This window comes from Acanthochromis polyacanthus, chromosome 5 (assembly GCF_021347895.1).
Source record: "Acanthochromis polyacanthus isolate Apoly-LR-REF ecotype Palm Island chromosome 5, KAUST_Apoly_ChrSc, whole genome shotgun sequence".
NCBI lineage: Eukaryota > Metazoa > Chordata > Actinopteri > Pomacentridae > Acanthochromis > Acanthochromis polyacanthus.
In genome coordinates, this window is record NC_067117.1 from 18,110,169 (window position 1) to 18,132,825 (window position 22,657).

Genomic DNA, 22,657 nt, shown 5'->3' on the forward strand with positions numbered 1-22,657 from the left:
CGGTTTCACAAGTTTGTGGTTTTGTCTTTGACATCCAAATGATACTGAGACATTAATTCAACTCATCAGGTTCCTGCCAGTTAAAAAACATTGAGTGTGCGCCTACTGGTGGCAGTGATCGGTATGTAAACTGTGCAACTTTGGCTGGTTTTACGGGTTGTGTTTGACAGATAATCATGCTTTAGCACATTAGATCATAGCTCATTTATTCATTCCTTTGTGTCACAAACAAACAGTCCCTGAATTCAAGACAAATGGCTTTTTATACTCTTTGTGAAGTTTGTTTTGTGTACATTTTCTATAAAATACATGGTACTGTAATATACTTTAAATCTAAAAACGGTAGAAAACCCTGGTCTGTCTTGCACTGATGGACAACTGTATTGAAGGAAGCAGCTCACAGTCAGTCAACACGCACACACTAACACACATTCACGAGCCCATTTGCGATCTGAATCCAGTACAAGAAGAAGAGTGACGACATTCACAGAACTACAATGGGTTACACAGTTCCTCACTGTCTGTCTCTCTCTCAGTCACACAAACAAACACACAGTCAGTCAGCTGCAGAGTCTAAGAGGAAATTCATTCAGTAAGTAAACGCGGTATCAGCAGAAATTTGGGGCCACGCTGTGTCCGTTTACAAATAGAGAGAGGTAAGCTACAGGTATTATATGGTGATGACCAGGCAGGATTCTGGGTGGAGAAATGACTTGCTACAGGAAGGTTTGAGCAGCGGACTAGACTTGTGTTGTAGCGCTAATTTCAATGTGAAATCATCAACATGTTTGCTGTTGTTCGTGACTCAGAATATCATAAAAACTGATGCTCTGGACAGGAGGAAACCAACCTACGGAATAAGAAAGTACACTCCAATAACAATTTACAACATTTGCAACTGAACATTATAAACAGAGAGCAGCAAATGTGTCTTTGTCTTGGTGTCCATCAGAAAACAAATCTACCATGCGTCAATCATGGTAAGTCACTGTAAGTGAAAGAGCTGATGTGGGACACACACTGTACAGCCTGTACTGTCACCGAAGAAGAGTCTGACGTGTTCCGATACTCAAACTGGACCAGTGCTGTCTTCATCTTCTCCCCCAGTCAAACTAGTTCATCAGACCAGGTTCGTGTTCAGGGACAGCAACAAAAGGACGCTCTGTGTATACTGAGCACATGGTGGCTCTTGGCGCCCAAGCAGTTTGGACAATCTTAAATTCAACCTAAACCCCTCCAGGGGCTCTATGAACACAAGAATAAGAGAGGTATAATATTCACGGCCCAACAGTCACATTAGGCTGACTGAGAGAAAACGCCAGGAAAATGCCCGTCTCTCGTCTCCTCTGTTCCTCAGGGCCTGGTCCAGCCTCTGTTACCTTTACAAAACATGTTACACTTTAGATTCAAGAACAGGGATCCACTCCTCCAGATAGGTCAGAAGAGATGCATGGTGGGAATTGTTGAGGTTTCTGACAGGGCTGGCTCACACTGTAAGCTCGTTGGTGGTTGTTTCGGGTCTGTTAAGTGTCAATCACGGTCCTATGGGGTCCTGCTGAGGGTTCTCCAGAGCTGATGAGCTATCAGGTGCAGGTGGGTGAGGGGAGTGGGCCAAGCCTGCACCAGCGCTGCAGCTCACACAACCCTGGGGGACACAGAAATATACTGTAAGTTGGACATGTGTTCATGGTGTCAGCTCAAAGCCAAAGTTATTGAGAAAGCGCATTTAAAAGCAACAGTAGTTGAACTACAGTGCTGTGCAGTTACAGTAAAAGAAAACACAATGACTAGAACACAAAACTAAGTAGACTTAATATAAAAAGAAAAATTGAAAAACAACAGAGTTATTGATGAATTTAGTGTGTCAGGCTCTACTTGAAATTACACTTTAACAAAAAGGGGTAGTTTTGAAGCAGCGTTTTAAGTTTCAAAGTTTAAAAATGAACAGGTAAACTGATCCACACATTCAGAGCAGCTCCACCTATTTTTCAATCTGGATCTCTGAACATCCGGGGGCGGCTGCTTGGTTGACCTCAGCTCTGGAACTAAAAGCTGCTAAGTAAGGTGGCACCAACACATTTAAAACCTTAAAAACAATTAATAAATCTTAAAATAAATCCTTAAGCAGACAGGGGGCCAGTGAAGAGAGGCCCCCTGTCATGCGATCACATTTTTTTCCCTGTTAACAGATGGTCGGCTGCATTGTAAACCAGGGACGACAGCTCTACACCCACATAGAGAGAATAAAAGCATGAACAACTTCTTCAAAGGCAAGGAGGAAGTGCTTCAACGTTAGTGTGCGTTTTAGGATCCCTGTGATACCTGTGTGTCTATTTCCTGTGGGATGGTGTGCTGTGTAATCCAGGGATGGACGTCAGCCAGCTCCTCTCTCTGCTCCTGACTGAACCAGGGCTGAAGAGGCTGAAGCACTCGAAGTTTCTCCCTGTCTTCTGCCAACACCTCGCCCTGGTCCCTAAGGAAAAGTAAGACAAGATACAGATACAGTATTTCAAATGTGAGTCAGCCCTTTATTACATTCAAATCAGCAGATGCGGTTTGTAAAACAAGAGTACGCTTTTCCCTTGAGTAAGATACTACCACTCAGACTCAACACATTGCCTCACTAAACCAGGTTACAGAAGTAGCTCAGATGGCGATGTTAAAAACGGTCAAGTATTCACACAGTGTCACTGTTAAAAAAGTCAGTACTGGAAATGCAGTCCTTTAAATGCTAATCCTCTTGATATTCAGAGTTTGATAAGAACTTGACAAGAGAGGGGACAAAAGGAATATCGGAGTGTTTTAAACGATAATCTTATTTTTATTCACCTGAAAGCTTCAGAAATCACCAAACTACTGAATTCACAAGTATATGCACAAAATAGAAACTCTTTAGCGAGATATTTTAATCCACAGGGAGGTCTCCACACCAGGGTGAAGGTTGTGTTGGTGCCGTTTCCATTGCAAATCACCATGTAAATAAACCTTCATGTCCTCTCAGTTTAGTTCTCAGTTTAAATTGGAAAGCAAAGGTAAAACAGTTTACATGGGTGGACATTACACAGCATGCTGGCTTTCTGGACAAATTTAGGTCCATAATGACAACGCATCTGTCAGAGGTAATGATGAGACAGATTCTCCCTTTGAGTGGAACAGAAATGAGAAGTGTGTGTGTTTACCTGGTGTGGATTTGGTAGGTCATCATGACACGCTCAGGTGTGTGCTGGATCATGGTCCACAGGGAGTTCTCCACACGAGTGTCAAAGTTGTGTTGGTGTTCTGCGGGTGCCTCCTGGCTCTTACGAGCTTTGCGTGAGGTGTCCGATGAATCATTGCTGGCAAAGTATTTGCTGCTGTTGCTGCTGCCTGTAAGCCAGAGAGAGTTCTGCATCAAGGTTCAAGGAATCTTTATTGTCCCTGTGGGGCAAATCACTATACAGCCAGCAGAGCAAGTCAACAACAATCGCAGAGTACCAAGCACAGACAATAACAATAGATAACACGCACAGGTTAGTCAGTCACTTGTTTAGCAGGACAATTGCAGCAGGGACAAAGGAACACTTAAGTTTGTTTGTCCTGCATCTTGGCAGGATGTACCTGCGGCCTGGACGGGAGCAGCACAAACTCACCAACCAAGGGGTGGCTCTGGTCAGTGAGGAGTGTGCGGGCCTTATTTAAGGTTCTGAGCTTATATACATCAGAGAGATTGTTGAGGTTAATACCTGCAATTTTGCTGCATACTCTCACTATACTCTGTAATTTGTTTTTGTTTTTAAGTGAAAGTAAGCTGTACTAGCAGATAAAAGAAGAGGTTCAAACAGACTCAATAAAACAAGAATAAAACATTTTCATAAAAGTACTATCAACCTTAAAACTCTGCTCAGTCACTTCATTTCATCTTGCTGTGAACTGTCGTCTCCAACTGTATTGTCTAATTGTTAAGTAAGATTTAGAGACACTGTGTACTTAAGAAATTTGTAGTATTATGTCTCAGAAGTAGGGACAGAATGTATGACAAGATCGTATTACACAGAATATCAGGTATGCATGCGTTCACAAATGCTGTCAAGAAAGAAGGCTGTTTGTGTGCAAACTATTTGTGCTTCCTTTCTTACCAGTATGTGAGGTGGAGGTTCCATTGGAGCCAGAGCCAGATCCTGATCCCAGTGAGCCTCCAGACTCCCCCGATCCAGACCCTGAGGCATTGGAGCCCGTCCCTGACCTGGCATCCTCCTGCAGCAGCATGTCAAGCAGCTCACTGGATGTTGACTGAGCATCATGGTTGCCAGAGTCACTGGGGGCATCACCCTTGAAAAGACAAAGCCTTACAAGTCGGAACTAAACCAACCATTTATACTAAGAACAATAACAGGAGATCTATATCCACAAAAACTGGTGATGCATGAGACAAAGATGAAGGTTGACAAATAACATCAGGCTCACTTCATTGGTATGTTGTTCATGGAGGCTCTCAGCGTGATTGTGCCCGGTGCTACTCTGTCCTTCATTTGGCTTGGGCAGTTCTTCCTGTAGCAGGTTGAGCTGCAGTGGAGAACTTGAGCGAGAGCTGGAGAACAAAGCCCGAGGCCCAGCTGCTTCCTCCTCCTCTCCAACAGAAGAGCTAGCTCTTGGTGAGCAAAGCAGAAGACCTAGGGATGTCTGAGTGTTGAGGCCAGGCTGGTCTTGGAACTGAGGCTGAGGCTGGAACTGAGGCTGAAACTGAGGAAAGGAGGCACTGGCAGGTGCAAAGCCTGCCATGGTGATGGGTGCCTGGGACACCATAGAGGGAGCAGGCGGTGGGAAAATGGACGGGTAACCTGGAGTAAAAGTTGGATAGTTGGGCAGGATAACAGCCATGACTGGAGTCATGTAAGGGTTGAAGCTCTGGGCTAAAGTCATTGGCTGCAAGGTAGGAAAGTTCTGGATATTCTGCAGATTCTGAATAGGTTCCTTCTGCATTGGTTGCATGCCTGGCAGGTTCTGGGCAGGCTGCATGATGTTGAAGTTGTAGCTGAGCGTGTCAGTAGGCTGCAGCATCATAGGAGTTGGTCCAGGCACCTGCTGCTCCTGACCAGTCTTCCCCATGACAGGGAAGAATGGTACCTGGAGAGGGGATGTTTGGCTGAAGGGTGCCCCCATCTGAGGCTGGGAGGACTCTGAGGAGGGCCAAGAGGAGTCGGGGACACGGCGAGGTGGGCCAGGCGGGGAGGCATAGCTGTCTGAGGACCCCTGAGGTTTGGGTCGCTTGGGTCTGGGCTTTCCTCTTCGAGAGCGATTACAACCTGCAGCTCTCATGGGACGTTGGTAATCTCCTGTGGTGAGATCGAACAGATTAATTAAAGATACTGAACTGTCCCTTCAAGAACTGTACTCCGCATTCAACAGAACTGTTAACTAAACAGATATGCTCATACCTGGGTGGTGAGAGTGAGCCATAGAGCTGTTGTCCAGCTGTAAATACGAGCTGTAGGGGCTCTGAAGGATTCGATGACGGAATCGATCCACATACTCCTGCTCCTCTTTCTGGGTGTGAGCCGAGAGCACTTCCTTAGTGAGACCCACAAATCTCCGTTCCTCTGTGGCGGGGCTTGGGGCTGGACGGACTGGGGTCGGAGCTGCATCAGTCGGTTCACTCCCCATCGGAGCATCCTCCAGTGCTGTGGCCTCTGTGGGAAAACAGAGGCAAAACAAGTTCAGAAGAGAGCTAACTATTAATCTTCCCCGCATGCACAAAATTCCAAAGAGAAAGCAATTCAAAGACTGTCTACATGTAGAAAAGTGTTGCTACTTTTCAGATTCTTGCTTCTACATAATATACAAGTTTAGCTCCTTTAGTCAGTTCATTAAAGTATGAGATCAACATAACAGAAGAGAGTATGTGAGCAACTCCCATGATCTGATACACCAGTGGAACGGTATGAGGACGTACCTGACTCTGGCTGTGGCACATGGACGATGGTGCTGCTGTACGAGCACTGGCTGGTGACCGAGACAACGCTCATGGCCTTTGTTGACATGGTGAGATCTGTAAGCTGTGGTCCGACTACAGCTGCTGCTGTAGGGCCCACTGACACCTCACTGTTCAGCACCACCACTGGAAAATGAGAGGAAACAAAAGTCAAGAGCAGCTGAAGTTGCTTTTACGACAAACATTACAGATTTTTACCCAAATGATTAGAGTACTAAGTCACGTTCTGTGTGTTTATACCATCTGAACTGGCCTGAGCCGCATCAGCTGTTCCCGCAGGCTTGTCATCTTCTGAGGTAGATGATGAAGAAGAAGAGGTGGCCAGGGAATGACAATCACTCTTACGCTTAAGGGCTGGACCTGTACAACTCTCCAAATACCTGAAAAACACAATGGCCCCAAGCAGAAACGAGAACACAGAGACATACGATTAATGTTGCTGCAGAGCTTGAAAAGCATGAAAAACTGTGTGCAATGTTGAGGTGATGCTCTCACTACACACCTAATGATGTTGTCCACACAGTTGATTTGCTGATAGGAGGGAATGTGTGTTTGCTTCCTGCTTTCTTCAGGCTCTCTGACCTCAGGGTTGGAGGCTGTAGGGGGTAGAGGTGCTGGAGGAAACAAACAGCCATTTAGGCTAATATTAAACTATCTGTCAACTTAAAGACATTATTTTGTTTTGTGGTAATGTCTGGGACTATATTACCTGCTGCAGGTTTGCCAAGAAGAGTAATTTTGTGGCTGGAACCCAGATAGGCCTGCTGGCCCCAACTCTTCACTCTGTTCACATCAGCACAGATCTGCTGCAAAGTCATCTTCAAAAACACACACACACACACACACACACAAACAATGCATTAGCATGATTAGAGAACAGCACAAAAACTGACTTTCTACAGGCTTCTGATTTGACTGTGATGTCTCACCGGTTCCCGGTGTGAGTCCTCCCACAGGTTACCATTGCTGTCGCTTGAAGAAGCTACGCTGATGTAGTGCTCATGAGACCCATTGCTTCCCAAACTACCGTAACCACTGGAACCATTGTTGTGGACCGGCTGTGGACAAGAGACACAAAGACGTGAAGATGCTGGAGAACTGTGATATACACACAGAAAGAAAAACTACACAACAAAGATCACTGTATTAGGGTGTGTCTGAAATACATTTGCATAGAGATATTTAACTCCAGTGATTTGTAAAGAGTACATGTCAGTGCTCTTATCAAAGTGTGTAAGTTAACAGAGATTGTCGTCTTTTCTGGATGTACTTGGACAAGCAAACGTTTGTTTTTCTATGGACCAGTGCCTATTAATAAAGATGATATACTCAAATGACATTGTGTAGTCTTCTAATAATTAAAACCAGTAAAAGTAAGTCCATCCCTACATCTGTCACTCTTTACAAACCCATCATCACAGAATGAGGGATTCCACATTAGGTGCTAATGTTCAGAACATCCTTAGAAAGTGACAGGTTCCTCTTCTTTCTTACTCAGGAGGTTCTAGTGTTTTCACGGCTACTACCATCAGGAAGGCGTTTTAGAGCTATTAGATATCAAACAAACCGTTATAAATTCTCTTTTATCCCAACATCTGTTGGTTTGCTGAACAAAGGAGCAACATCAAATTAACAGGCTTTAGGATCGCTATTTATTATACTTGACTGTGTTTATTAAGACAATTACGTTTTACAATATTTAGTATATTTGAATTTTATTTATTAGAATGTTTTTTTATCATTATGTATTTATGCTTTTCTATGGTGTTTAAAGTGTGCTCTGTGGGTTCGTATCTTGAGTACGGTTGACAGTGGTGATGAGACTGTAGGGTTGGATTGAAAATGTATTGATGGGTTATATAGAAGTAAGAATTGATTGCGTGGCTGTTGAAATTGCAGTGATCTGATGTGGCACTTCGTCCAAAACAAATTTCCTTATAGGACAATAAAGTTAATCTGAATCTGAATCTGAACTGAAGTGTGTGGTGTCTTAACACAATAATCTCAAGAGCTTTCTAAGACCTTCAAAAAAGGATCATCGCCATACACTCTGGCAAATTATTTACAAAGATTTCTGAATTATCAACTGAAGAGAAAATTATTTACTACTGTCATGGTTTTCAAACAACTTCAAATTGGTCCAGGATTGGCTGTCCCAGCAAATTCAGCCCAAGAGCTGACAATGTGATGCAATAAAAAAATCTCTAAGACTCCCAAAATTCCATTATATGATCAACATATAACTCTTGTAACTTGCAATGTGTCTACAACCAGAAAAGAGATTTGCATGTGTGTATGTGCATCATGCCAGGGAAAAGGAAAAGCTGTCGAAAATGTATATTTGAGCAAAACTGCATTTTGCCAGTTAGCATGTAGGTAAATATGAGGCCTTTTACAATAATGTACTCTGGACAGACAAATCAAAGACAGAGTTGTTTGGCTATAGTAACAGTCGGTACATTTGGCACAGACCAAACAGCTTCTCAGGAGAAAACTCTCTCACCAACTCTGAAGCAAGGTGGTAGAAATGTTAGGGTTTGGGGTTCTTTGCTGCTCAGGGACTGGGGAGCTTGCTGATTCAATTAGGAGTTTTGCATCACATTAAAAAGTGCTTGAATATAATTTGGGGTCACTGGTCTGAAAGTTGAAGTGAACCCAGAATAGCACTACTGCTGGAGGATTGCTAAAGAAGTGTGGCTGCTCAAACTGTCAGTACAATGTATGAATAAAGAAAACAAGTCAAGTGCTGTCCCACTTTCATTTCAGATTGTTGTCAATTTTGTGAGCAATTTAATAATTACCTGGAGAAAAAGTTTATATATCTTCCCTTGGAGATCTTTTATTTCCTCATAAGTGATTGGAACATCATCCTTTGACCGAGCAGCAAACACGTCCTCATTCAAAGGACTCCTACAGAAAAAAAAAACAGCAGCACAGTAATGTTAACTTTATAATCAGGTCATTTCAATAAAGAAGTGTGATGGAAATAACAGCATAGATAAGTTTCAAGTGCAAGGACTTATTTTTTAAATAAATATGCGACTGGCTTAATATTGATTTACATATTGCTCTAATGTGTTAAACAAAACAGTTGTACTGATCTGTGAATAAATAAGAGAGACTCAAGCATTTATCCCAGGCTCTGAAGGTTAGAATAAATGAAGACTGAACCAGAACAGATAGAAAGAAATGCAGCTGCTGACACATACACACACTGAGGAGTCACAAGGACACCATGTGAGAACAAAGTTGTTGTGTTCAAAACTGATCGATGATCATGACAGGAAAATAGTACGTCAACAAGAAACAGTGATAATACCTCATGACAGGAGCTAAAGTCAGCAAGTAACTGCCGTAAGGGAATACTGCAGATAGAGACGTGAATCAGAGAGGGAGGGTCTCTCTCTCGAGACACGTTGCCGACTGATTGGAGGAATCATGTGTCAAGAGGCTGAGGACAAGCCTGTGTGCCAGCGAAGGGAGAGCTAAATCTAAACCACAGCTTCTCTCCAACAGTTTTAGCCAAAAAGATTGTAGCACATTCCACAAAAACACTCTGTATACTGTAAACTTTATCCATTCCTCGGAAGACACCAACAGATGAACACTTAGTTGACTGTGGTCCTCTGAACTTTAATGGTCCTCGAATTCAAGCTCATTTTTACATTGCAAAATAAACAACAAACATGTTCAACAAAAGACAACATGTAAATGACAAGACAGACACTTCATCACGTGAGAATGCATTTGCAACCTACGTCCTGACTTTGTGCCTCCCGATGATAAAGGCCACCTTGCGACTCCAAGGGTTGATGAAGCTGGACCAGCTGGTGTCCAAGGTGATGTAGTCTCCATTCTGGCAGCGCAGACGCACTGGAGAGTGCTCAAATGGAGGCTGACCTGCATACTTCAACACTATGAAAAGCGTGAAGAGATTGAAATTTTAAAAAATACTGGTCTATTACTGTTTTGGTTTTATGAATCTATTGATTATTTTATTCATTCTCTTTAGTAATTGAAATGCCAAAAATAATGACAACTTTCTATTTCAATCTACCACTTGAGTCAACAAACACTTTATCGCTCACCTTTCCGATGCATCGACAGCATGAGTGGACGGTCTTCTGGGTGAACACAAGTCAGCAACGATGTGCCAATCAGATCCTGAGGAAGGTATCCCAGCAAAGGCACAGCCCTGTGGGTAGTCACCAGCAAATTAGCTTCATCAACACACTGCTATGTTTTTTTTCAAAGCACAATAAAACATGTGCACATGTCTGGGTCTGTATCGACCTGTCATCAACTTCCAGGAACACACAGCCAGGAGAGTGTGTTGTGGTGAAGATGCGCTTGTCCATGGGGATCCGAGGAGCTGCACAGACAAATCAAAGAAACACGAGGATTGTGTAACAGGAATGTTTCTACACACAGTTCATAAAAAGTAACGGATATCTTCCTTACTTGCAATTTGCTGTTTATTATTTACCACTGTTGTGTGCGGTTTGTGGTGATAACAGTCTTACCCTCATATCCAGAAGTGATGCGTTCAGCCAGCGCCAGGCAGCACGGCTCCTCCTCCTCCCCACTACTCCCAGTTCCCTGCACCCTCAGCAGGTACGGTGTTACCCGAAATGGGTTGTAACGCATCTCACCCTCACGATCCTTCCCGCCCCTAAAGCATATTGTAAGTTTTCAATTTGTGCTGTGGTCGCAGGTGAAAATAGACAATGTTATTAAAGTCATATCAATCTATTCATTGAACTTTTTTGTCCAACAGAAAGTTTCTCTATTACAGTATTTAAATACACACACACACACATATATATATCTTTTTGATGTTATTATTGTTACCATCTTTTTTGAAACTTAAAGGCTGACATAAAGAGGAAAAACCCATTGAAATCAGTCTGCACACTATTTCTGCAAGGATGCTTTACTGACATCTGGTGGTAGAAATCATAGCCTGCAGGTGATTTTTGCAATTAAAAAGTTGTATGATTCAAAAAAAAAAAATCAGACGTTAATGACAGGCCCATAATAGGAAGGTTTTTGATAAGAGTTAATCATAAAAAAATACCAACCTGATTCTGCAGAAGAAAGACTTGACCTGGGCACAATCAAATAAAACCCCCGCTGTAGACACAAAGAACAGAGTGAATTTTGTTAAACTCTGTGCTTTGGTTCTTTCATTTAAATGATGAGCAAAATACACGGTGAGACACAATAATGTACACATCAACTCAAATTAGGACAACAAAAATGTTTTACAAGCACTTATTAGGTCAAATACACAGTGAACTGTCAACAAATATGACCTGTGAAAATCTAAACCACAAATAACATGTATTGCTTACTGCAAAACAGACAAAATATGATATATTTTGTGTTGTTTGTATTAACTTACATTCAATATAAAAATAAAAAATCTGAGTAATGTTACTGTGATGTAAAGATCTCAGAAAAAAAGAGATTGAGATTATAAACTGCATGGCTTGAACTCTGACAGCTGCCAAGTGTCCTGTTGTATGTTTATGACAAATAACACATTTCAGCACTGTCCCTGAAAATAAACCACCTTGCCTAGCCAAAGTCTTTGCACGATAACAAAGAAGCTTTGTATGTATACGGAAAACCAAAACAAAAAGCTAAAGCTCCTGAACGTGTGCTGAACTTAAAATCAAAAGAAACAGAAAACTGCAACAGGAAAGTCTACTACAAACACACCTGTGTGTGAGTTGCTCCACGGCGGTAAATGCGGCTGCGCTGTGTGCGAGTAGAAGACGTTAACATCTTGGTGGAAGAGCAGCTCCACAAACTTGGCAGACTCCAGGAACTTCCTCTTGCAGCAAAGGATGCTGGGAGTCTGCTCCGATGCGTACATCACGCGGCCGCTCGACAGGGAGAAAACCACCACGAAGGAATCCTACACACAGACACAGAGAGACGTACACACACACATGCAGAAACACACGCACACAAACGAGCCAAGTCACAGACACACACAAAGGCAGTAAACACACATACACTCACACACCCGCTCAGGAGTGAGGCAAAAATAATTGCACATGTGCACATTTGTATGTAAGTGTGTTTGCTTCTTTAACATTGCAATAGAGGACTGAACCGGGACCAGAACATTTTACAAGAAATCCTCACAGGTCAACATTTTGTCATGCGTCTTCTGTGGTAAGTGTGTGCATGACAGAGAAAGTTACAATAGCAGCAGTTCTTGTGAGTTGTCTAAGCGTGTGTGTGTATGTTTGTGTGCATACCATATTTTTGAGGGTGTGCTCAGAGATGACTCTCTCCAGCTCTTCCAGGGTGCAAATAGTGGCATCGCCCCTCTCCTCCTGCCCATTTCGCATCAGCAGTTTGTAGTATTCACTATTTGCTGCAGACAACAACATAAACACACACTTTGAAACAATACCGGATTGTATCAGGCGTGAAAAGACAAAAGCAACAGTGTTTTTAAAGTTTCTACATTTACAGTTTAGCCCGCTTACAGTGTGTAAGCTTCGTCAAAATCTCTGGTGGCCCGTACAGGAAAATACGGGCCACCAACTCCCGCCAAATCTAAATTTCGGGTAGCCCGTACAAAAAACTAGTGGCCTGTACTTCGCATTGTTTACATAAAATAAAAAAATATATATATATAATTTCTCAGGAAGTCAATTTCTGTTAATGAGCTCTTCTCTTACAACCTGCTTACCATTAGAATCGAAATAATCAGTCTCTCACTACAAAAAAAAAAATTCAGTCTCTATTCATCTTTACAATCACAACTTAGTTGAACTAGATGTCCATCGACATCAACATCTTCAAATTGTGCCAGTCTCTTGAGCCCAGCAACTGCTAAACCTCCACACGGACCCCGCTGAATCTCAAACCTGCGCACAGTGTTGCCAAGGAAAGTCGCTAAATGACATCATCACCTAATTTGCATATTTCCCAGTTTGCATGTAATTGTAATTAACCTTGTAGGAGATAGGAATAACGTAGTGGAAGAGACCAAAAAGTGAGTATAAAACACCCAAAATATGCTTCTGTACTAGAGGCTAAATGCTGTGGTTTATTTTAGTATGACAGAGAAGAAACATTTTCATTTATATCCCGCTCCGTAAGTCTGGATGGGATCTGTAGTGACTTCGCGCATGCGCGATTCATCTGCCGTCTGGCCGCTGAGCGATGTGTCCTCTAATCCAGGGCTCCAGACTAACTTTTTTCCTAGGAGCACAGTGGCCCCCAACTTAAAATTTTAGGAGCGCAACCAGAAAATTTAGGGGCGCACACCAAAATCGACTTGCAAAGTAAATATTCACATTTCCTCTCATTTTCACTGTATTACTGATAAATACTTGCATAATAAATGCGGAAACTATGTTTTCAATTCACATTTCACTGTGCAGCACTTGACAAAACATAACAAGAAAAGCACTCAGAGTGCAGTACTCCGCCAAGGCCACTCAGTTGATGTATAATTTCCAACGGATGAAATCTCTAATAAAAATACCTTGTGCTGAGTACAGGCATGTGCTATGCATGTGCACGTTATGTATTGATACCAAATCGCGTGTAAATTATTCTTATAAATGTCTGTTGATCAGTTCAACAATTTTGGCAAAACTTTGTTTTGCTAATGCTAAAATAACCGTTCCTTTCAGGCTTTTATTTTGAAGGCATATTTTTAATGCTACAGGCTTTTATTTTGTGACCATTCCAGCAGCACAGGAAGTGTTTCTCTAAGGAGAGGTTTCTTGACATGACGAAGACGCTGCTGGAAAGTCCGAAAATTCAGGTAAAGACGAAAGAAAATGGTTCCACGCTGTTGCTGTCTGGCAAAGAATGTGTCTAAACTTAGAAATGGAATGAGGACAAGAAAGGAGCGTTCAGGCTTATTTTGTGTTCAAAATAAGGCTGAACGTAAATGAAGGCATTGTGAAACAGCTAGCTTAGCCACGCTAGACAACCCACGGCAACGAATTTAATTCTCTGCCAGGGTGGGTCTAGTTACCCTCCATAAGGCTCGAGGCTGGATTCTCCTAAAACTGGCCGGACCAATCACCATGAAATGTAGAGTCAGAAGGCGGGCGTAACTAAGTGACGACAGAGGCGCGACGATTCTGACAGAAACAACCGGCGCACAATAAACAGTTATCTTTCGACTCGGCTTTGGCCACAACCCTTAAAGATTTGAAGCTAAAATTCAACTTGAAAGATAAACAAAGGATGGCACTGAAGTGTTTCATTGAGAAGAAAGACGTATTTGGACTTATGCCGACGGGATATGGCAAATCCTTAATATACCAGTTGGCTCCGCTGGTTGGGAAGCTAATGGGACTTAGCCACAATCCGGCGCTCTAGGAACTACGTCAGCCTATTCGTTGCGCTGACTGGTTGTATACCTACCCAACTGCTGGAGAGTGATTTGAAAGACAACCTTTTAGCCCGCCTCCCTCCCTGTCGAGCGTTCCTAGACCCTTGTGTCTTAAGAGCTTGGTCTAGCGCGGCTAGGCTATGAAACAGCAGGAACTTCCCTGTTATTCGCCACCCGCTCTCACTGTCGCTCGCCTTCTTCTTCTTCTTTGGTATTCGTCTCCTTTCTTCTTCTTTTGGAGTTAATGTCAGTTGGTAAACCAGCTCATTTGCGCATTACTGTCTACTGGGCTGAAGTGTGGAGCAGAAGTTTGTCAGCAACAAAAAATACTCAATAGTAATTTTTTTTTTTTTTTTTTTTTAAAATCGGCAAATTTACTGGTCGCACCTGCACGAGTAGATGAAAAATTCACTCGCTCAAATTTTGGTCGCAAATTGCGACCATTTAGTCGCAGTCTGGAGCCCTGCTCTAATCAGACACTGGGACTTCTGCGGGGTTACTGGACTGACTGACAGCCTGTGCTTTGGGAGGGGGAGAAGCTCACAGCAGCACCTGCTGCTTGTTGAAAACAGTAACTGCAGAATGATCCAAGTTTTCCTGTCAGAGTCTCCAAAACGGCAGAAAAAGTCACTAGATTTGTCGCTAGTCGCTTTTGACAAAAAAAGTGCCTAGGACGCTTTGGAAAGTCGCTAGATTTAGCGAGAAAGTCACTAGATTGGCAACACTGCCTGCGCAGAACAAAGCGAAAGGTTAGAAATCTTTCAATTTATTTATTTATTTATTCATAAAATGCTTGTCGCCCGGCTGGGCGATGAGAAATGTATAAATTGTATCTGTTTATCGCCCGGGCATCGTTCTGGTCGCTTCGGGCAACTTGGCGACCGCGAACCTTACACGTTGCGCTTACCTTGCACTTGCTTGACACAGTTGAGTGCGTAATGTAAGGCCTCCACAGTGCTGGCTTTGCTGCGGCTGCGTTTCTCTGATGGAAGCCTCTTCTTCATCTCAGCCACGGTGATCATCACTTCTCTGTGGGCCTGCCCTCTGCCACCGTCTGCATGGTTACTGCTACACACACAACCATAAAAATACAGATATTTGGGTCACACAGACAAAGGAGAATGCAGCAGATTTGGTATTCAGTTTTCAAAGGATAACATATGTTTGCAGAGCAGAAACTCCCTGGTCTCAGTGCACAACACTAAGACACTATAGTCTTAAAATCACTTTATGGGGGATTTGGTACACACTCGAGATAGATTTTGTCAGTGGCAGTTATATACTGCTTTGTTATTGTTTCCACTCCTCTTCAATGGCTGTGTGAAGTTGCTGGATATTGGCAGGAACTGGTACACGCTGTCGTATACGCCGATCCAGAGCATCCCAAACATGCTCAATGGGTGACATGTCCGGTGAGTATGCTGGCCATGCAAGAACTGGGACGTTTTCAGCTTCCAAGAATTGTGTACAGATCCTTGCAACATGGGGCCGTGCATTATCCTGCTGCAACATGAGGTGATGTTCTTGGATGTATGGCACAACAATGGGCCTCAGGATCTCGTCACGGTATCTCTGTGCATTGAAAATGCCATCAATAAAATGCACCTGTGTTCTTCGTCCATAACAGACGCCTGCCCATACCATAACCCCACCGCCACCATGGGCCACTCCATCCACAACATTGACATCAGAAAACTGCTCACCCACACGATGCCACACACGCTGTCTGCCATCTGCCCTGAACAGTGTAAACCGGGATTCATCCGTGAAGAGAACACCTCTCCAACGTGCCAGACGCCATCGAATGTGAGCATTTGCCCACTCGAGTTGGTTACGACGATGGACTGGAGTCAGGTCGAGACCCCGATGAGGACGACAAGTATGCAGATGAGCTTCCCTGAGACGGTTTCTGACAGTTTGTGCAGAAATTCTTTGGTTATGTAAACCAATTGTTTCAGCAGCTGTCAGAGTGGCTGGTCTCAGACGATCTTGGAGGTGAACATGCTGGATGTGGAGGTCCTGGGCTGGTGTGGTTACACGTGGTCTGCGGTTGTGAGGCTGGTTGGAGGTACTGCCAAATTCTCTGAAACGCCTTTGGAGACGGCTTATGGTAGAGAAATGAACATTCAATACACGAGCAACAGCTCTGTTGACATTCCTGCTGTCAGCATGCCAATTGCACGCTCCCTCAAATCTTGCCACATCTGTGGCATTTTGCTGTGTGATTAGTTTATTTTAGCTTAATTTATTTAAAAGGACAATGTGCAGTAACATTAAAAAGATGCCTGCACCAGATTTAGCACAGAGCTAATTTCCATCTGCAGTCCTTTGCACAATAAAAATACATAACACTGACAGATAATAAAATATTGCAGTCATAAAACTGCACCTTTCAGAGTGGCCTTTTATTGTGGGCAGTCTAAGGCACACCTGTGCACTAATCATGGTGTCTAATCAGCATCTTGATATGGCACACCTGTGAGGTGGGCTGGATTATCTCAGCAAAGGAGAAGTGCTCACTATCACAGATTTAGACAGATTTGTGAACAATATTTGAGAGAAATGGTGATATTGTGTATGTGGAAAAAGTTTTAGATCTTTGAGTTCATCTCATAAAAAATGGGAGCAAAAACAAAAGTGCTGCATTTACATTTTTGTTGAATGTAGAAGAGAAAACAAAAATGAATGACAAAGTTACAACCCAAACTGTCTGATAAATATCTAAATATTCCTAAATTAACACATCAACTGTCGATTTGAGCTTTCACCTATTCAAGTTCACGTAGCTTACTTGCAAAAACACTGCTGCAGTAACATTACAGGCAAACAGACTTTTGTTATTACTGCCAAAATAAACAGTAATCTAGCTTAATTGCTTACAACCTGCATGAACATCTGACTGCTATAGTGTCTTGCTCTGTTGGATCCATTTGTACAAAAGCTGTCTTTCTGAGATCTGAGGTATGACTATGAGTGCAATGTTAATTTGATAATGCAGAGGCCACAGTTCCAAAATTAGACCAATGTGCAGTGAACAGTTCTTGTTTCTTTCTTTAACCTGAAAGTTTATGGTCGCATGCAAAGCAACTGTTTTGTACATGTTTGGTGAAGTTAAAAAACAACTTGGGTCACTTTGGCGTGGTGTCAACATACACTGAAAAGTCAAGGCCGATGCAATTAAGTAAATACCTCTTGGTTGAGACTGAGGTGGATCCTGTGGCGCTTCCAGGGCTGTGATTGGCCGATGAGGAAAGGTCATGCGAAGCGCTAGTCATCTCTTCGTCTTCCTGCCCCACCTCTCCACCTGAAGCTCCGCTCTCCTCTCCCCTGAGGCCTTCGGACTGTCCATCCTGCTGCCCTGACGACACCCTCGTCTCCCGTCCCACTCCTTCTGTGCCCGAAGGCAATGCAGGCTCCACCCCATCTGGACCACTGTCACCTCCTGGCATCACCACACTTTGGTCACACATCAATGGTATTTCATCCAGTTACAGCAGTACGGAAGGGTCTTCATGGGTTCAACAGAGGGAACGGGTTCCATGTGGTAGCAATAAATGAACGCTCATGTAGTCAGTGCTGAATGTTAGATGTAATGGTCTGTCTTGAGCACTGCAAGATAGAAAGAGATAAAAACAGATAAGAAATAGTGTTGGAAAAAAGTTTGCAGGACTGAATGTACAGCACGGAAGAACTGGAGGCTGGTCAAAACAAAAAGCTGAAAATTGTTTTATCTGAGGCTAGTAGGCCTCCTTCAAAAGATCACTGAAATCTTTTTAAAGTAAAATGACAATTTCTTTTTGACACAGATAAAAAAGGAGGAGTCCATCTGAACACCAGAGAAACTGAAATTATCTCATATATAAGAGATGCAGTGTTATAACAGAGGTTGCACGTTAATAATACTGTCTTCCTTACATTAACAAGAGAAGTCGTTAGGTTAGATGAGATCTTTACAGCCAAAATAGCAGCAATCAAAATGAGTTTGCCAGAAACCAGGTACCTTAACACCTGGTTAGGTAATCATTGAAGAAGGCCTATCTGATAAGCCACCTGTAAATACCACTGCAGACACACCAAGCCTGTTTTGTGGCACTTTGAGCCAGTAAGATTTTAGTTACCGTGACTTTAAAGACAATGCTAAATATGCTGTACAAGTGATTGGTACAATCATAGTCATGTTAATTCTTATCAGTGAGTTTAATAGCTCTAACCTAAACTGGCTCAGCTAACAGGTGTTTCCATGTCTGATGCTATGATAGATACAGCACCATACTACAGACAACAGCATAAACTAACTTTTATGACATATTGTTTTGCAGCTAATATTAATAATATAGAAGAATCACCATTAATTTCACAAGTAATTAGCTATTAAGGTACAGACTATCCTAAATACTCTCAAAATCATAAGAGTAATAAATCCCTCGGGTTAGATTTGTCTTAAAAAGAGTTTATATACTTAATGCACGACTGATGCAGAATTATCAAGTTGTAACAGGAAAAGTACAGTTTTATCTAACAACAGTAATTGCTGCTGCATTCCAGTGTTAGGTAAAGGCATGGCTGTTCTGGGGCTTTGACATAAACAGAGCAAGGATTCATGTAATTACTGACACTTATGCTTTTTCTGCTGTGACTTGGCAAAATCTGTGCCATGAACATGTCCACTGAGGCATGGAAAACTTGAATTTAATTTAGGTTTTGGCATGTCTAATGTATCCAAAACTTCAAAAAGCGAAAATAAAACTCGCACCAACTTGTTGTCACTTCTTATTTTGAAACCATCATTGTTATTGCCAAATGTAAACAAAATGTTCTGTGTAAGGGGACATTTTTTTTAATTGTGCAAATGTAAGCAAACAAAATCTGTCTTGTTATCTAATACTACTGGACTGTCTGACTATGAAAGTGATTCACTGCATTCTGATTCATTCCCATCATACACAATTAACACATATAACCACATTTCATCCACCATTACTGCCAAGACCAGGCACACCTTTGCCAGCCATTACACACCACAGATCACAATAATACTGTGATACTTTGTTATGTAATAGCTCAAAGATATAGACTTAGATGTGACTCGTGTACTCAGATTTACGTAATCCCCATTCTTCTTCAGATGCATTTTCTCTGAAACCAAGCTCAACATCATGGTGAGAGGGGAAACTGAGGTAACACGTTTGTTTTCCACCTGCCTTTTTCCAGTCTGTTTAAAGAGGTCTTATTATGAGTTACAGTCAAACACAGTCTGCAGCTGTTACCACGTACACACGATAGTGAGACAAAAATACTGACGAGAAAGACACAGAGACAGAGACTGAGAGGCAAAAACAGGAGCCAGAGAAAATTTCCTGCATCGTTCATCAGGTCGTCACTGCAGGATTACATAACTGGCTTGCTCAAATCAGACAGTAGAAAGCATCATGCTGTTACTTGAGACATTATACCTGCCCTGACGCGTATAATGCACAAACGCATCATTACCGTGTTGTGTTTACGATGCTGAATGATGCTCTGGCCTTGCCTGAAGCACACAGATAGGCTTGATCCTGGTTATCAGATGTCTCACTCACGTCTCAGAGGGAAAAAGCGTGACTTATTGTGATCCAAGCGCAAACAAGAGGTTAGGTGTAAAACTGAAATCATTAACTGGAGCATACACTCAGGTGACAGTTTATTAGATACACCTCTGTAAAACTAATGCAATAATACAGCTGTGCACTGAATCAAACACTCACTGAGATTGTAATGTTGCACTTCTACTGAAACTGTGTTAAAATGAACTGTATTGCATTAAACAGAGGGGCTTTTTTTTTTAATTTAGCCTACTGTAATTTATATAACTAGATAACAAGATAACAGAAACACCTGTTAGTATAATGTAACACAGTTTGACAGCATCACAGACTACATGGATTCAGCACCTCTTTAGAAAAGCTTCCACAAAAAAGTGAACATTATAACCTTTTTAAAGGCAGGATTCAGTGCAGGACCACTGTGTTAGACTGCATTAGTTGTAGCTTGGTGTACCTGGTGAACTATCCAGTGGGTGTACCATCAATCTCAGTGTGTTTGACAGGTTGTTTACTACATGGTTAAACATTACAAAAAAAGGAATGTAACATATGTCAAGAAGATGTTGTGTATAGATTAGCATTGTTCACGGACATGACAGTAAGCTTTTATTGTGCAAGCTATACTATTTATATAGTCAAAACAATGAAAATAATTAAGAAGAGAAAGGACAGTGCTTTATCATGGACCAATAATGGAGAGACGAACTTTTCTGACACAACAAAATGTTACCACTTAGGCTTTACGTGGCTTTTGGGCAAAATGGCCAAAATAATGTATATGAAAATATTTTCCAGTATCTGTTTATATCACAACAGAGCGCATGCATGCAACTCACAACAAAACTACCTACTAAACTTGTCAGAACTAGTTCCAATCACAAATGTGTAGTGAACACCAAAGTGTAAAGGTGACACATGTGTAAGTGAGCAGAAAACTTGTTTTTTGGTGGCTGAGTTTCACATAGGCTGAGCAGGTCAACAGCGCATGAAGTCACAGAAGAGCAACACATTTCTCAAATTACCTAAATTTCTCTGAATGTTTTCTGTCTCCAAAATACATTACCTCTACAATACTGCCAGGATAAAATACAGACTAATAAAACAACTTAAAAGAGAAGAGATTAAGGAAGTTCTAACCAGACACACTCTAATATAACTGTTTTAACCATGTATGGTGATAGTCTTGTGACACACACTCGGAGAGACACCAATTGACATAAAATTCAAGCAGATTCAGCAGTAGTGTAAAACCCTGGGAACCATGCTATACATCCCCAGATTCACAACATTTGGTTATGAAATCACAATATTATATAATACACACTCATGGATTGCCAACATTTAAATGCATCCTGCACTTATTGGTAATTTTAGGAAGAGAAACACTTAAACTAGTTTGCTTACATGAATAGAATTAAATATTTAAATTCAAATGGGCTGACTGACTTCTGACAACAAGCCAAACACGTAAGGTGTTAAAATACATGCAGACAGATGTAGCATAGTGAGGTTGCTGTTGCATGATCCATATGTAGGTCACCTCAGATGCCAAGGTTACTGCTACAATAGAGTAAATATATGCAAAAAAAAAACGATATAACCACGAGGTTAAAGTCAAAACCTGTTAAGCATCCCTTCATCTATGGGGGGAGCTTTTCACATTCCAGCAGCAGAATACAACCATCCAACCTCGTTCCATTCAAAGCAAACGTGACACTGATTTCTCGGTTCACCCCCCTCCCCACATGAACCCAGTAACCCTCCACAACCTCAGTAACCACCGCACAGCTTAAGACCGGTAAGAGACAGCTATACTTACACCGCAAGGCAAAGCCAACCTCCATTCGCGTAATTTTGTGCAAACTGATACACAATTGCTTAGCCTCAGATCATCCTGTGTGCCATATCATGACATAAATATACACTGCAGCTATAAGTGAATTGTGACACTAGCATAAAAAATGAGGCCATACGTCGTTTTATGACGTGACGTTACGTATATTACCGTTTAACCTTAAACGGCAGCTTTCTGGCAAATGTGTTAGCGACTGTGATAGCTGTACTTGCTGGAAATGCACTGTAAGATTTCAGAGTAATATTAGCAACAATCTATTACAGATTCGATAAATAACCTACAGTCCCCTGACTTGTGGCAGACATGTTATGGAGCTAACATGTTAGCAATACTCACTACTGGCCGCTGCGTATATCACAGTCACACTTCACTGTTTACATAAACAAAATATCCCACTAAAGCTGCACAATATGCATTTTCAATATCATATTAAGGCTAAACAACACAAGACAACGGTTATATTTAATTTGTTTACATCCACCATTGCCGCTGGTCGGTGTCGTGTTGAGCTAGCTTATCTAGTTAGCCAACTCGCTAACGACAACTCACATCTACAATTTTCAGATGGAATATTTACCTTTTTGTCTGCAGGCCTGTCTTAGCTTTTATATACGAAAGTTAAGAATCTTGCTAATCGATCACCAGACGGTATCAGAAGTCTTTTTGTCAGTTAGCTGTCAGGTCACGTCGCCAAACCATCACCCATTCCGGGGCGCTTGACACATTTGTGCAACGTGAGCCCGGTGCGGCTCAACTCCGCCTCCTCCGCGATGATTGGACAGAGGTAATTTGCATGTGTGGTGTGATTGGACAGAGCAACAAGTGGGGCGTGGCGATGAAAGCGGCTGTCAGGAGTTTCATGGCGGTTCACGTGG

The 22,657-nt window shown here is 42.2% G+C and overlaps 1 protein-coding gene across 3 annotated transcripts; it reads right to left on the reverse strand.

Annotated features, from left to right (window-relative positions):
• Positions 1-189: 189 nt before the first annotated feature.
• Positions 190-22,533, reverse strand: per3 (period circadian clock 3). Of its 3 annotated transcripts, none has more exons than XM_051948178.1 (22): positions 22,360-22,533; positions 17,535-17,954; positions 15,253-15,410; positions 12,241-12,359; positions 11,693-11,891; positions 11,050-11,101; positions 10,492-10,640; positions 10,262-10,340; positions 10,057-10,163; positions 9,727-9,883; positions 8,770-8,878; positions 6,898-7,026; positions 6,678-6,786; positions 6,471-6,582; positions 6,209-6,348; positions 5,930-6,094; positions 5,415-5,666; positions 4,444-5,312; positions 4,116-4,308; positions 3,180-3,366; positions 2,323-2,473; positions 190-1,645 (listed from the first exon to the last, which is right to left on the reverse strand). In XM_051948178.1, the coding sequence occupies exons 2-22, from the start codon at positions 17,813-17,815 to the stop codon at positions 1,535-1,537; spliced, it is 3,828 nt and encodes a 1,275-aa protein (XP_051804138.1). In that variant the 5' UTR covers positions 17,816-17,954; positions 22,360-22,533; the 3' UTR covers positions 190-1,534. The 3 variants fall into 3 exon arrangements, with proteins under 3 accessions (XP_051804138.1, XP_051804136.1, XP_051804137.1); XM_051948176.1 differs by having other exon boundaries at positions 15,253-15,413; XM_051948177.1 differs by lacking the exon at positions 22,360-22,533 and adding an exon at positions 21,747-21,849 and having other exon boundaries at positions 15,253-15,413.
• Between the last annotated feature and the right edge of the window lie 124 nt (positions 22,534-22,657).